General features: G+C 34.5%; 2 protein-coding genes across 6 annotated transcripts in view; both read right to left on the bottom strand.

Moving 5' to 3' along the window:
* Positions 1 to 1,933: 1,933 nt before the first annotated feature.
* Positions 1,934 to 16,261, bottom strand: part of LOC133531463 (protein hu-li tai shao) — a 124,497-nt gene continuing 110,169 nt past the window's right edge. For 4 of the 5 annotated variants that reach the window (XM_061869698.1, XM_061869701.1, XM_061869699.1 and 1 more), the window contains 3 exons: positions 8,416 to 8,483; positions 7,510 to 7,645; positions 1,934 to 5,723 (listed from right to left, as the gene is read on the bottom strand). In XM_061869698.1, coding sequence (XP_061725682.1) covers positions 7,514 to 7,645; positions 8,416 to 8,483 — 200 coding nt within the window. In that variant the 3' untranslated portion in view covers positions 1,934 to 5,723; positions 7,510 to 7,513. Of the gene's footprint in view, positions 5,724 to 7,509; positions 7,646 to 8,415; positions 8,484 to 16,261 lie in introns of those variants that run through there. The other variant, XR_009801540.1, reaches the window with a different exon arrangement.
* LOC133531459 (uncharacterized) lies at positions 9,862 to 16,121 on the bottom strand. The gene has a single exon (XM_061869689.1). It carries the CDS (start codon positions 14,980 to 14,982, stop codon positions 11,443 to 11,445), a length of 3,540 nt encoding a protein of 1,179 aa, XP_061725673.1. The 5' UTR covers positions 14,983 to 16,121; the 3' UTR covers positions 9,862 to 11,442.

Below are 16,261 nucleotides of genomic sequence, written 5' to 3'. Positions count from 1 at the left end.
TACGATTACTCCTGAAATATTCATTTAAATTGTATGGTGTAAGGGACCATGGTAATCTGTATGAAATGCTTAATATAACTAACGTATTTTATTTTGATAATTGTTAATAATGTATCCATGTAAATAGCTTTGCAAATGCCACATATTACGTGATCTTTTTCTAGAAGTTAAGAATGGATATAGTAAAGTTATCCTTAAAAGATAGACATTTCACATCGCGGACTTTTTTGTAGACCTATGAATGAGAAACAACCCCACCATACATTGTGTTGTTATAGCTCAAACGGATAAGGCAGCGTTTTCGATTAAAGCTCCTAGCCAGCGTGATTTTTTCCGACAACATCGTTATATTTCAAACAATTTACACAAAACCTTAACAAGTTATATACTTAAGCCTTCCTCAAGAATCACTCTATTGATAGATGAAAGTCGTATGAAAATCCGTTCAGTAGTTTCTAGTTTTGGAGTAGTTTTATGTAGTGAATTGACGTTTTCCCCTAGAATTGCGGACACTAGGTTGCGTGACAGTCGTGCACGCTCCCAATACCGGGCCGGTCCCTGACATATACGTGTTTTAAGGGTTCCGTAGCCAAATGGCAAAAAACGGAACCCTTATAGATTCGTCATGTCCGATTATTTCATTCAATAAAATGTCATGAATCGAAGGTTTCCTCCCGTTATATGATAAAAAAATACATTAATTTGTCTCTTACTTTTGCTAGATATTGCTATAATAGCGTACACTGTCTAACGACGTATGTAGTGGCATAACATAACGTTTACCTTCTTTCTCTAAGTAATTCGTTTTTTTTACTAATATACGTCGGGTATTTTAGCATCTTAGACAATATTAAATTAGTCTATTAAACTCTAGAATAATATTCTATCACTGTTATATAACTGTTGTGTTAAATATCAAAAAGTGACGCCATCTAATAGGAGGCCAAAGGTATGGCGGCATCGTTTTGAGCGAACCACAACCTTTAGTCCATGCCCCGTAAGATGGCGCCACTTTTTGATATTTAACACATATCAGTCAAAGAATAAGGATCAAAGTCAAATGACATTCTAAAAGTTTTAATCATGTGTCGAAAGATGGCAGTAAATTTACTGTGGCTACAAAATTTTCTTTGATAATCCACCTCTATAATTTGATATTTCCTACTAAAGGAGCATGATGTTGACAGTCAATTACAATAGATGGCGCAAAAAAATATGTTCGGCTCCTCTACATGATGGCGCAGCGTAAGCCAGTCTAAGGGACGCAGCTATGCGGCGGAATGAGATAGCAATATCACTTGCTCCCTCTAACGCATAAATGCGTCCCTTGGACTGGGCATCGTGTAGAGGAGCCATTCGCTGTTCTACCTATGGCAGTGTTTATTCTCACACTATTTCTAACTATCAGTCACTCACGCAGTGTTTCTGTGATCCTTGTAGTAGACAATTCCACGCAACCAAGGTATGCATTGATCGCGTTGCAGTATGAACGTGGAAATATAGAACACTTACAGTCAAATGTGCACACATTCACGTAATGTTAAAAGTGCGTAATTCCAAAGAGAATTTGAAATAAAGGTGTATTGTCAAAGAAAACTGTAGCGACGTAAATTTACTGCCGTCTTTCGAGACAATAATTAATAATTAAGTATAATTATTATACCTTTTAGAACGTTCGTAGACTGTACGGTCACGTCTGAAAATATCTATAGGAAAAAAGTGCCAAAAATATATATACACCACCTTCTGCCCATTTTTAAGATTAAAGGTAGTGTATATATATTTTTGGCACTTTGTCCGTATCGATATTTTTAGACGTGACCGTACCTATATACCTACTCTATGTTCTAGTGTACCTAATATTTGACCTCAACTCTCCTGTATATACAGTGTGGTACCTGTGATACATAAGAATGTAAAGAAAAGGCCACAATTTAAACTAATAATTTATTTCATTAAAAGTACAATAAAATTGCAATGCCGGTGTCGATTTTTAAACTACAGTTTCGTCGAGGACGCCATTTTTAATTTGTCTTATATAACAAAAAGACCTAAATACGTGACAAACTAAAGGCACATATTACACTAGTCAATTATATATCAACTACGTAGAAAAAATGAAGAAAAAAAAGTCATTTATCAATTATTATATGTAATTCAAAAATCATGTGTCGCATATCAGTAACAAAATTTACCTCAGTGATATTTAACCGGAAAACTTTAATTAAAAATGGCGCCTCTCAAGTCAACCTTACACATACCTAGTGCACGTAGCACCTTAACATCAACCAACTTGTCATTTTACAAACTCTAGATCCATCTAGGTAATGTCAAATTGATTCTCTGACAGTATGAATATCTGAATCGTTTAGAGAAATATCTTATTTTTCTCATAATTTATTTTTTTAATCACTAATGTACTATTGTCGAATTAAATTATTAGTAAATCATATTTCACGTAGCTAAGGTACTTTTACGTAATGTTAACCACAAAATCTCGGGACACAGAGAACTACACAAATTATCACGGTATATAACAAAACACTTGTAATTACTCCAAATTAAACGTTAAGAAAAACCGGTTTTCATGTAAACTTAAAACCGGTTAATTTTCAGTCAACTAACAAAACCGGTTTACGAAAATAAAAACAATTGTCTGACGAAGCATGCACTAAAATGTACTAATAAAGTTGATTTGTATATAATATTAACTTAATAAGTAATACAAAAATAAATCTTTAAAATATATTACGATTTAGCTGTAAATGCCATGTTTGTCATATATTTTATGTTCAAATATTCATACTGCCCTTAAAAAATAAAAAATAATAAAAAATATAGCTTTAAATGATCTCCTTACAACAAAATGTACAATCTCTTGTGGATGTACTTATAGCAAGCAATATGTTTTAGGGTTCTGCACCTGAGTGGGTTAGGCTGGACTGACATATTAACCCTTACATTGTTGTTATATATTTATTTGGACGAGATAAGTCGTCTATGGGCCCGAAAGGGTTAATTAACACTTTAATTATAACATGAGAGCATTTTGTGGTCTATATAATCAGGATATTTGTATGCAAATAGCTATTATAAACTACTGTTAGTAAGGTTTTTTGTAGTCTTTAATATTTATATCACAACCAGCGATGTTAAAGGATGTATGACTATCTGGTCAATGCCACAAATGAACACAGAAAGTAGTACTTAAATGCGATCGTTTTGTTTCTGATACGGTCCAGCCTTTACATTATTTGTGACATTTGAGGAACCCTAAAACCTGTCAAAATAATAGTTACGTCCCAATTTACTGGAAATAATTTAAAAAAGGTGTAGGCGAGTATACTTAACTTTACATAAAGTAGCTAACATACATTATAATATTTTGTTTGATTACCTAATAATAATGTATATTTATAACTATGCGGGCAGTTAAAACATTACAACTAATAGTTTAACTTATTAAAAACGCACACAATTACTTTACCCATAATTAACAAATTAAATTTTGATGCACAACTGTCTCTATTTCAATCCATAGTTTTTGTTTACCTATTATTACAATATCAACGAAAATACTGCTCGCGTTTTTATTACCGTCTCAAATACCAAATACACAATTCTAAAGCCTCTCTATGTTATGTACCAGTTACGCCATCTATAACAACAATAACAAAACAATTTTAAATGTAAAAAGAGACTCATGTACGCCGCGTTTTTATCAAGTTAAATTGATGAATTCGATTTGAATTTACTTTTTGGTAATTTTTGGCAAATATAAAGGTACAGATACGTAGTGTTCAAAAATAAATAAACGTTTTTTGATTACCTACATGTTGATGTAGTCAGAACTGTATAGACCATCAGTTTTGACACTGTTAATACCTTGAATATTGTCTTTATAAATTATTTGTCGATGTATTTTGTCGAATCTACCCACATAGTTATACATAAAATATTCATAATTATTTTTAAAAGCACAAGTGGCGTAGGGCCGAAATAAAAAAAGGTGGCCCCCTAACACGAAAAGCATTACATGCCCGATACGCACCAAAACGATTGGTTCGAAGAACAATAATTATAAAAAAATAACGGATATTTACGTCAAAGGTGTACGAAGGATAGTTACGTGTGATAACACCGACAACCGATACTGATAGTGATATAAGTCAAATCAAGGCACACGATCCAATATAATCACACACATTTGTCTTGCACGTCAATCTAATATATGAAAATATTTAAATTAAAGTAACAATTTATAATAAAAATATATCTTTAAAAAATACATATTTATTGCGCTTTAATAATAACGGTGGGTTACGAAGGCGATTGCCAAAGACATAATATATTACTGTATTTCTTAAATTACAGCCATCGAAAAATCTAACCGTTGCTCCAAGTATTTCATCATTCCCGAATATATATAATAAGTATATAATTCTAAGATGTCGGGAAGATGTATTTAGACTATTGATATATTTGAACTAGAGAATGCAACCGGTAAATATTTATTAAAAGAAATTCCGGTAATTTACCGGTTTGCCCGTATTTTTTTACCGGTTTGTATTCTCTAATTTAAACATGACACAAGTGCGTTAGTAAATAAAAAAGAATTAAAAAAATATTATTGTTCTTCAAACCATATCAAAAAAGGACCATAGTTGGCAAGTGAAATTTTGTCAAATGAAATCGTCCAAATAAATAAAAGATCGGGCTTTAGTCCACTCCTGTAAATATAGATGTCGCTGAGTGTGAAACCGGTTTTCTTGTCAACCGGTTTACGCTGTCACTGACGATTTGACATATGTCAAGCCTGTTTGCAAAAGTTGCGAGTGTCATCTCTCATACAATTGTTGCAAGGATTGACAATTGTCAATATCAGTTGTTCCACTGACAAAACTCGACAAGTATATTTACACAAGTTATGCGTCTAGTCAAAACAATTTGACATATATCAACATTTTAGGCAGTGTTAGATAGATCCTATTTTTCACAAGCTTTTTTCCATCAAGGACAACAAAGTAAATGTTGAGCTGTGTACGCTCACAACAAATATATTATTTTATTGTCAAATTGTTCATACTATTACACGTCGAAACTGTCACACGATGGCTCCCGAACACAACATTCACAAATTACAAACCTAATAGCCTCACAGGTTTTAATCTCAAAATACCCATATAATTTATTTTATAATCTTTTGAAACTTCAGTCCATTGTTTTATTTCCAAATATTTTAGACGAGCATCGTCAATAGTCTCAACTCTACGAGAACAATTCAGTTGATTGTTGGACCGGGTTTAAATTATGGTTATTTAAGACAATCATAAGCAAGTAGGCTATGTGCACATTCACCTCAATAATATTAGACTTTTTTTAATATGTATTATTTGAGCATTAATCCAACGCTAGTTTAACCGATTCGTCTGTTGTAAAGGAATGCCGAACCGGTTTTATTTTAATCCGGTTACTGTATAAAATACCGGTTTCGCACTTGTTATATTTTTCATCTCAGTACATTTATAAGCCCAAATAATATTTAAAAAATGCCAGAATTTCTAAACCTTTTTGGTGATGTGCGTAATTGTAAAGTTTAGTTCGGGAGAGTTGTGGAGCCCTCTGAAGCGGAAGCCACTCACAATGCCGGCAGGCTCGCGCCTTACTTTAAAAAATTACATGTATCTTGAAAGCGAGATGGCAGTGATTTGTAGTAATTTTATCTGAAACAAAGATAATTTAATTATAAATAATAAAAAATATTATAGGACAATATTACACCAATTGATTAAAGTCCCACAGTAAGCTCAATAAGGCTTGTGTTGTGGGTACTTAGACAACGATATATATAATATATAAATACATAGAAAACACCCATGACTCAGGAACAAATTTCCATGCTCATCACACGAATGCCCTTACCAGGATTTGAACCCGGGGCCATCGGCTACGTAGGCAGGGTCACTACCCACTAAGCCAGACCGGTTGATCAAGTTGGGACGAAAAAAACATGTTTTCCATCACAAAATATTTTTTAAGAGTAAATTTATATAAAATGTAAGTGGTTTACTAGATTATTGAGTAATTGGGAGAATCAACTTTTTAGCGTCACTCGTTGCCATGGTTACGATTAGTTGTCCAGGGGACAAAAGTTCATTGAAATACTGATTTTATGGTACTTAAATGTATCAAACTTGCGTTTTTGTGGTCGTTATAACCAATGTCCATAATGGGCCCCCTACTAAGCATGTTAATAGAACGGCATACAAAGTCTCTTCAAACAAACTGTGCCACTGTTGTCCCTTGGACAACGGGACAGGATAACAAAACATAAAAAGTTGATTCACCCAATTAATAAAGAGAATAGGTTTTTTTTAGTAGATGCGAAGCAAGCAATCCATTCCGAAACCAGCTTGTCTGAACGATTATAACAAAAACAAAAGGATTGCAATTTTGTGATGTGTTTAATATTATTTATAAAGAGTAAATTCAGAAATTACACTTTCATTTTGACATACGTGTAGCCAACTTTTTTTACTCCGGGACTCTCGAGGACAAAATTAATCAAAATCTTTCCCGAAAAAAATATCCAGCCGATGGTCCCGGGCTCGAATCCCGGTAAGGGCATTTATTCGTGTGATATGCACAGATATTTGTTCCCGAGTCATGGGTGTTATCTATTTAAGTATTTATATATTATATATATCGTTGTCTGAGTACCCACAACACGAGCCTTCTTGAGCTTACTGTAGGGCTTATTCAATTTGTGTATGTCCAATATTTATTTATTTATAAAAGTATCCATAAAAATAGTCTTCATTCATTTCCTATGTGATTTATTTTCATCCCAACTTTTTTCGGGTCCAGGTACGAACCATACCATTTAAACTTATACTCTGTATCTTTAGGTATTTAAATAAAAGTAAACAAACAATTTGTACATTTTTGGGTAGTTATAACATTTATTTGTTAACCAACCAAATACAAAACCGCCTGGATCTGTCGCTGAACGACCTGACTTTAAGCCTACATTATTTGATCATGTAATGTTTTCATCTACCCTCAACGCTTAAGGAGCCATTTGAGGGTAGATTTTATTTACTTTTATTTAAATACCTAAAGATACAGGGTATAGAGTTGGTCACAGGGCGCCGTAAGCCTTTTTTTTTTAATACCACAGCGGTGGCAAACAAGCATACTGCCCGACTGATGGTAAGCAATTACCGTAGCCTATGGACGCCTGCAACACCAGAGACATGCGCGTTGCCGACAGTTTAAAAACTTTAAGGTTACTGACCAGGGTAGCTGAGCGGTTTTAACCCTTCGAACGCCGCGCCTATCGTGCGTGTGTCATTGTGAACCTTGTCGGAATGCACGAAACTTGATATTGGCATTATTGGACGGTCAAAGGGTTAAGCATCTGCCGCGAATGCTGAGGACGTTGGTTCGATTCCTGGTCACTAGAGACCTTGGTTACTTTTCTTTCGCCATCTATTTTTGAGTAGTTACCTCTCTAGGCGGGCTGCGCCTTGTCCTTCTTCTTTTCCTTCTTCTTCTTGAGGAAGGACGGCGTCCGCAGGCCCTTCTTCTTCTTCTTGTCCTTCTTGGGGGACTCCTCTGTCGACACCTCCTTCGATGGAGAGCCCTGGAATGAGAAATTCTTAGTTAAGTTTTTTGAGAAGTTAAACAAAATTATTTTTAGTACAAGCTTTTTTCGCTGACTGTACTTTTCTTTCCACAGGCAACTAATACTCATCGAGACAATTCTAGCAACCCTAAACACAATTAGTTTGCTTTGTTTTATCAGTTTTATCACAGACTTCCTATCGTCACTCCTGTCTCCATCATCAGATCAGCACAATGTCAGCATAATATTGAATTGTCATCCGATCTACATATGTATGCAAAATTTAAGCTCAATCGGCTATCTGGAAGTGGGTCAAATTTAGCTTTCAAGATTTGAACTAACATACATACTAACAGGGCAAGTTAGATAAAAGCTTGTAATAATATTGGACGATCTTACACAAATCAACCCCATCCCACAGTAAGCCTTGAGTTGTGGGTGCTAGACTATATAATAGATGGATATAAATATTATAAAATATCCATAAATTAGTAACAAAAATATATGTGATTAAGTCACAAATAAATCGTCAGGTGAAAAGCAAAACTCGCTAATTAGTAAAAAATAATTAAACAAGAATCAATCCTATTTTTGCAGTAATATGGTTCATTATGGCTATAAACTAGTGGTGGTGCATTGTAAGTAAGCATCCTAATCGAATTTGAAGTATACTTTTTGTTTTTTTCGATGATATTTCTTTCTACTCTATAGAGCACAACCGCGGTTTCAATACTTTCAATCCACGATTTTTACCACCACAGACGTATGAGAGGTTAAAGATTGCTGACCTCTTTACTGCTGTGCGAGAAAGTGCTCTGGTGGGCGTCGGAGTGGTCCCCGTTGACGGTGTGCTCGCCTGGAAATCACAATTAACATGTTAATACATTGCTCATTAACGCCACATAAGTCAATTCTGAATTTGTATAGCTTTACGTCACTGTTAAGTTTATATTACATATAAAACGAATTAGGTACAATACTTGTTGCGGATTAAATCGCTACTTTTAATTACATAGATAAATAAGACAATCAATATACACCGTGTTTTTATTTCCGGCCATTTCAAGGATGCATTCCTGAGCTTAAATAAGGAAACTTTCTCAAAGACACCGGTATTCTAATTAACTCCATTTCGGAGATAATCAATAATTTATTTTTATCTTATAAGGCCTTTACGAGCGTATACACTTGCTTTAGGGCGTATTTACATATTGAATGGTGTTTAGTACGAATTTATATATTTGCTACTAAATGTGAATATTGATATATCACAGTTTTCAATTGTTTGGTTGAATTAAATGTAATGCCCGTGTTACAACAACGCTTAATTACTTTTTGCAACATTTAATTACTATATGTAAAAATACAAAATAACTAAATAACGTGAAATATCTTTGATAATATAGTACAAATTAACAACAAGTATATGTTATTAAAAACAGCGGTATCCTATCGCAACCTCGATTAATGTTAATAATGTTAATGTTAAATTTCCCAAATTTCCATTTGACCGAACGCGTTTTTCTCAAAAGCCGTTAATTTTTTCAAACTTTTGAAAAAGCACTCTTTAAACTCCATTGTGATTAAGTTAGGTTAGATTTGTGACCCTTTTGAAAATCTGACGGTTTATGAAAAAAATACGTTCGTTCAAATGAAATATCGGCCAAAAAAATTTCGAGGGTGCGATAAGTAACCAAAAACGGCGCAAATTAAAATAAGCAAGCGTGACTCACCTCTGACCGACGTTATTATGAAGCGAGGCTCGCGGACCGAACCAAACCATCCCAACGCTTCATGCATAGAATGTGCAGTGTTATAAGCATACCCGGGTTTTTGGGTGCGGGATTGATTTATGACTTATAAATTTGAGTATTTGTATAATAATAATAATCCAGCCTATATACGCCCCACTGCTGGGCTCAGGCCTCCTCTCATGCGCGAGAGGGCTTGGGCTATAGTCCCCACGCTAGCCCAATGCGGATTAGGGACTTCACATACACCTTTGAATTTCTTCGCAGATGTATGCAGGTTTCCTCACGAGGTTTTCCTTCACCTAAAAGCTAGTATCAAATGATATTTCGTACATAAATTCCGAAAAACTCGTTGGTACGAGCCAGGATTTGAACCCGCGTCCTCCGGATTGTAAGTCGGATGTCATATCCACTCGGCCACCACCGCTTAGAGTATTTATAACTTTGTAAAGTTAATTAAAAATAGGTAACATGCTAATAAGCTCCAAAAATGTTAAAATAGTTTCTATTTTTATAGTTTTTACTTATTTTTTGGATAGTAAAACATTCCCGCACTCAAAACCAGGGGTTATAAGACTGCTGAAATGCTTCCATTCTTATTTTTTTGGGTTAGATACAATTTTATTACCGGCCTACCAAAAATAACCGCATTGTAAATATTATTAACTAATAAAATATTTTCATGTTTAACCGGTTAAAATGTGACCGTTACGTTAATTGTTAGCTTTAAAAATAGAAACCAGTTAGCTTTAAAGTGTTGCGGCAAACATTAAAATCTTTTAAAAAATAAGCTAGCTAAGCTAGTATTCATAATTTTATAAATTTATTTGTACGGCGTCATGGCTTAAAGATTATTTATAAGAAAATTATATCTAAACCCAGAGAGGAGTCCAAATTTCTCCTTCATTGTATGAAGAGTAATCTCAACAGTCTTATTACAAAAAGAAAAAAACAAGGAAAGGCAGTGAAATATAAAAAGAGCAATGTTTTTACTTGAAATGAACCCTGCCTAATATTAAATAAGTAACCGCAGGTGCTTCATTTCGAGACAAAACATTACTGCTAAAATTTAGTGTAAAAACAAACACGTAAGCATTAAACACATTTTAATAAAAGTGGGACATATTTACAAGAAAACAATAACTTAGCGGAACACAATAAACTTATTATAAACCAAGTACAAACCGTAAAACCGCCCAACTATAGTCCAAAGCTCCCAACTATGGTCCACAAATAAACTCAATTTTTCTCGTTCAGATGTGTATTTTACTATATTTTTGTAGTTCTAAGGCAAAGTATGTTTATAAATGGAAGGTAAAACTAGGAGTAAACCACAAGGAACATTGGTATAGATACTTAATTTCCTTTTGAACTTGTGGACCATAGTTGCAGTATTGGACTATAGTTGGGTGGTTTTACGGAAATACAAAAATATCGAAGCACTTCGTATTTCAATATTTTTGAATATTTGCCAAGCTCAATGTACTTACTGTAAAAGAAAAAATAACAAAACAAACGTTCAGTTCCCATACATTACCACATAAAATCATAAACAAAATAGCACTAAATAGAATGATTTCATCATTTTCTGTACCAAATCATAATTACTATCACCTAGGATTTACAACCACTTCCTTTGATGAAATTGTTCTATTTATTTACAATTTACATAAATAAGCTAAAAACATACAAACCATGAAAACATTGAACATAAAACATGCATAGTAAACATTAAAAAGGCGTGACTACTCCCGAGACCATCTTGCGCGCAAATCACAGAGTCGATTGTGGATGGATCAATCATGTATATACTACTTGTTAGTAAATAAGGAGCAATTCATTTTATTAAACCGTACAATTAATATTCTGTAAAAAGCCATTATTTAGTCTGTGCTTTTTTAAAACTATTACACCCTAAATTAATAACCTTAAAATATTACAATAATACATGCAGTCGGCTTGCATATCATTAATATCATTTTACGATATTTCAAATTCTAATTGAAAATTTGTAAGAAGCATTTTTGCTTGTACAAGTATTTCTAATAATCTCAGTACTAACTACTAGTGAGTAATATTAATTTTCTCCACATTATCCAAGTCGCTTGGATCAAAACTTTCAGACATCCTAAACTTAGAAATAATTCTATAAAACAACGTATCTTCAAACGGAGGCCATGTGGAATAAAGACGTTTATTAGTTTCACGTAATTCTGATCTAGAAATATTTTTGTTCTTGTAGAGAAGCATTTTTTGAGGCATATTTTCTAATAGATCAGAATCGCAAGTGTCGTAGTTCGAGTTAGGTTTAGCTGATATGAAGCTTTCTTCCATGGCAATGTTTTCTTCAGTAATACAATCGTCTAAAAGTACACTAGATCTTTTAAAACTACTTTCGTAGCTGTCGTGAAGGTCACTATCGAAATCTACTTTGAAAAAGCTTGGTATTTTGTTTTCATTAAACTTTTTGACAGGTCTGTATGAGTCTTTATGTCTATCTATTTCTGTTAAGCTCTCATCGAATGACAACCAGTATTTGACGCCTCCTCTATGTTCTGTCTGTGACATGGAAATGACGGATGCTCTTTTGACAAAAGGAGAACCAAGAATGGAATCATCTTTTTCATAAAGTGTACTATTACTGGTGTTCACTATTGGAGATTCTGTACACGATTCGAAATTAGTTTTCTGTGTATTTGGTGAAGAGGATATACTGTTAAAGTAATCGTCTTGTACAAACGCTGTGTTCATGTGGCTTCCCAGCGTAGAACTGCAGGATTCGTCAGGAACTATTACGAAAGTTTCATTAAAAGGTTCTGCGCGTTCTCCAGGTTTGGGAAAGTCGTCATGAGAACTATCATCATGCATTTTTTCTACTTTTTGACTAACAACATCAGCTTCGTAATCATATTCATCTGATTCAGCATCAGACGGTATTTTATGATCAGATGATACTGTATAGACTATTTGTGAGCCAATAGATTCACTACCATCGTTATTACACAACTGATTTAAAAGTTCTGCATCAACAACATGAGATCTATCGTCATCTTCGATTTCATCGCGCATTTTTGTATCGATTTCAATATTTTCATTGAAAGTATCGAACCTTGAAGATGCTAGTGTAATATCATCATCAGTTTGCAATTCTCCCGTTTGTTCAGCGTCTTCAATATTATCAATAATGTTGGAATGATTGATATTTTCAGGGTCATATCCGAGGAGTATATCTTCTTGTTCATGATCGATAAACTCCACATTATTATTCATATTGTCGTAGATTGATCCTTCATAATCGTTGTCGCCTCCTTCTTGTAGCTGGGTGCTACTATTAACAGGTAGCATACCTAAATTCACCCGTATTTTTTCTTGCACATTCATATCATTATTTCTCAAGTTTTCATGACATTTTAGATGCGTTTCGTCGCTTAAATACCGAAAAAGATTGTCTATGGCATCTTCTCTTAGGCTTACTAGATGTGCTTCGGGTTCATTAATGTCTTTATTACATTCTTTTAAATTTGACACTGTACATGAAAGGGTTTTTGTGTTTGACATGTGATTATCTAAAGCTTGAAGGTCAGGCTCAACCACTATTTTGTCAAGTAACTCATTAATAATTTCTGGCCCTAATTTTAACTTGTCAAAACGATTTGCGTTATTAAGCGTACGCAGTTCCGTGCTGACAGGGCTATGGTGAGGGATCTCTTCTGAAGTCTGTTTTACGGATTCTGGTTCGTTATCGATTTCCTTTAATTCTTCATTTGAATCAATTGTTTCCGGCCACAGACTTGCGGCAGTAAACAGTATATCTTCGGAGTCAACAACGGTTATAACTCGTTTAACGATCCTTGCTTTACTCTTTTCTTTATTTTTCCACTCGGAGCATGCACTTTCGAATATGAAGTAAACAATGGCTTCGGCTATTTTATGGGGCTGACTATCCGCTTCACTGATTTCAGTTGACACGGATTCATTAAAAGTTGCTGTACCTTCGATTTCTTGAATTATTTTGGTTATAGAAAAGCTCTCTGCTTCACCATTGTCTGATTGATCAGACACATCCAATTCATTTTCTTTAGCCGGATTTTTGTAGTCAAAATGAAGATCATCACTTTCTTTCTTAAAATCAGGAATGTTGACCATGTAGTCATTTTCTGTTTGTACATCGATACGATTTAAGATCTTGCCTAAAATATCAGCAATGACTTCATATTTTTCGAATTCAGCGGTGGAATTGAAGCTCGTTAGTTCGGTGCTAGACGCAATACTGTAGTCATCGGACTTTCGAAGGTTTATGTCGTCAACAATTTCATTTTTTATGCTTCGTGGCGGAATGGCGTTAGGAATTTTGAATACATTGTCATCTGTTGTATCAGGCATCGCAAATATTTCGTTTTTTATATGTGCCACATCTTGGGCAGACAATTCTTTTTCTTGGTATGGAATTTCGTTTTCTAGCTGCACGGGAATATCTGCGCAAGGAATTTCAAAAACACCGTCAATATTTTCATTTTTACTTCTGTTACTTTCTTCACTAGAGGGTTCGATGTTTCTCTCTATAATTTCTTTGAACTGGTTATTTTTAACGTCGTGGTCATCAAATGTAGGCATATTAGAGGCGCTTATTTCATTACTTGCTTCAGTAAACACATTTTCGGCATCCGAATATTTTCTAACATTAGTAGTATCATTATTGAAACTACCAGATTCGTCATAAGAGCTTTTTGATTCTTCTAGTATTGGTTCTAGAATCAAATTATCTTTGATCACCGCTATAATTTTCTTGGGCGACTTTTTCGGGCTTTCTTTTTTTGTGTAATCTTCACAATAGAAATTAATAGGCACTGAATAATCCCTTATGTCCTTCTCAACTAGATCTTTGACTGGACTCTCGTAAACGTCTTCGAAGTCCATTTCATCTGAAAAGCTGTGGTATTCGCCTTCATTAGTATCCGGATTATCGTGTGTATTTTCCGAATCTACTTGGACAATATCAGCTTTAGAAGCAATGCAATCGTTTCTTTGTACTTGAACACTGTCTTCAACAACTTTGGATTCAGTGATAGTGACATCGTTTTGATCAACGGATTCAATAACCGTTTGATTTTCTGAAGAAAAACTATTCAAATCAGCCAGATAGTTATCTTCATTGAACTCTTGGCTTTCAACAAACTCATCCTGAATTTCAGCTACTTTGAAAACGGGCACTATCGTCTCTCTAACCGTAACTATGTCAGGCAGTTCTTCTTTTTGACATTCTTGGTGTATGTTATCTACTGAGAAATACACTGAATGTGGTTTCTGGTGTTTTCTTTCTTTGTTAAGCTCCCATACGAAGGAGTTAGTTCTGGAACCGCAAGATCTCCATTTAGGGATGTGGAAATGATTCGGTTCCGGGTCTCTGATGTAAGAATTTAGGAATCCGCTATGGGATCTGGTTCTAAACAAATTGGTCGTGGACTTGACCCTTTTCCTAGGCAAGGATTGGGTTCGAAGGGTGTAATCGGACCTGAATTTTCCGTCCCATTCTATAGATGGGATGGAATATAGGCTGGACCTACTGCTTAGATCGCCTTGATTACTCTTTCTATCAAGATCCATAGGGTCTTTAGTGACTTGGTTGACATCCGCAATATCTAAATGTACAGCCGTATTTGATTTAAAAGCATAATGTTCCTTGTGATCATTGACTTCATCTACATTGGCCCTAGCTTCGTTACCTAGCCTATTATTGAGACTGACTTTGCACTTGGGATGTTTTTTATCATCATCATATTTCTGAATGATCTTACTAACGTTGCTGTTTCGGGAATAGTCATGCAAGGATCGTTTGTTAGTGGACAGTGCTTCGATAGCTTCCGGTGTTAGCTTAGTACCTGCAATGAGATTAAAAAGCGTGCAGACCAGTTCTACAAAGCACTAACGATCATTACCAAAAGATTCTGAACTGAACTCAACTTCAAATTCGATTAAGTAAGGACTAGTGATTTGTAGAACAAATACTTTGTTAGGTGTTAAGAATAAGTGAAATTGAATTGACTGACTCCTAACTAAAGCAAATTAAATTAATAATGGCACAGGACACAACCAATTCACAAGGAGAGTTATAGGATACGTTATTGGTTATTTTGATTGGTAGCCTTTTGATGTTTCAAGCATTTCTAGAACTAAGTATGACATGTAGTTCCGTTGAAAGATACTATTAGTATATGTCATTAGCTTAGTTCAAATAAGACACGATAACGCGATGACGATATACATATGGACAACACTAAAATGGACAAGGTTATTAATAAAAACGAGCAATTTAAATCATAGAATCACCAATATATGAGACATAAACACAATAACGACTATACTTGAGGATGAAACGAAGGACATAAATAGATACAAACAGAGAATGTACGAAGACAGACAAGGATAACAAGACACGATCCCAATTAGCTGATGATGACAATAGGGAAAAACATGAAGACGCCACATTAGAACAGGGGGCTATCGCGAACATGAAATATCGAAAATGATCTCTTCTCTTTCACTCTCGCAACATTGGAATAAAAGAGAGATGCAAAATCGATTTTCAAAGTCAGCGTTCGGCCCCACAGACGGTTCACAAGCCTAAGACACCACAAGATCCCCAGATATAGTTTAAAGATTTTGAAAGCACTTTCATTCAATCCCGCTTTTTTACTTTCCACGTTTTGTTACCTTTTTTTTTTTTCAAACGAATACGACGTGAAATATACTCATTAACCTTTTCAAACAAACCATTCATCTAATTAATCTGAATTTATAAATTCAGACAATTAATACCACTCCTTGAATTAAATCCAGCCTTTTAACAATCACACGCAAATTTTCAAACAAAACACAGTACGCC

Source organism: Cydia pomonella, chromosome 25, assembly GCF_033807575.1.
Source record: "Cydia pomonella isolate Wapato2018A chromosome 25, ilCydPomo1, whole genome shotgun sequence".
In the NCBI taxonomy this organism is placed as follows: Eukaryota; Metazoa; Arthropoda; class Insecta; order Lepidoptera; family Tortricidae; genus Cydia; species Cydia pomonella.
Note: the sequence above shows the minus strand (reverse complement) of the source record. Positions and strands in the feature narration are given on the sequence as shown.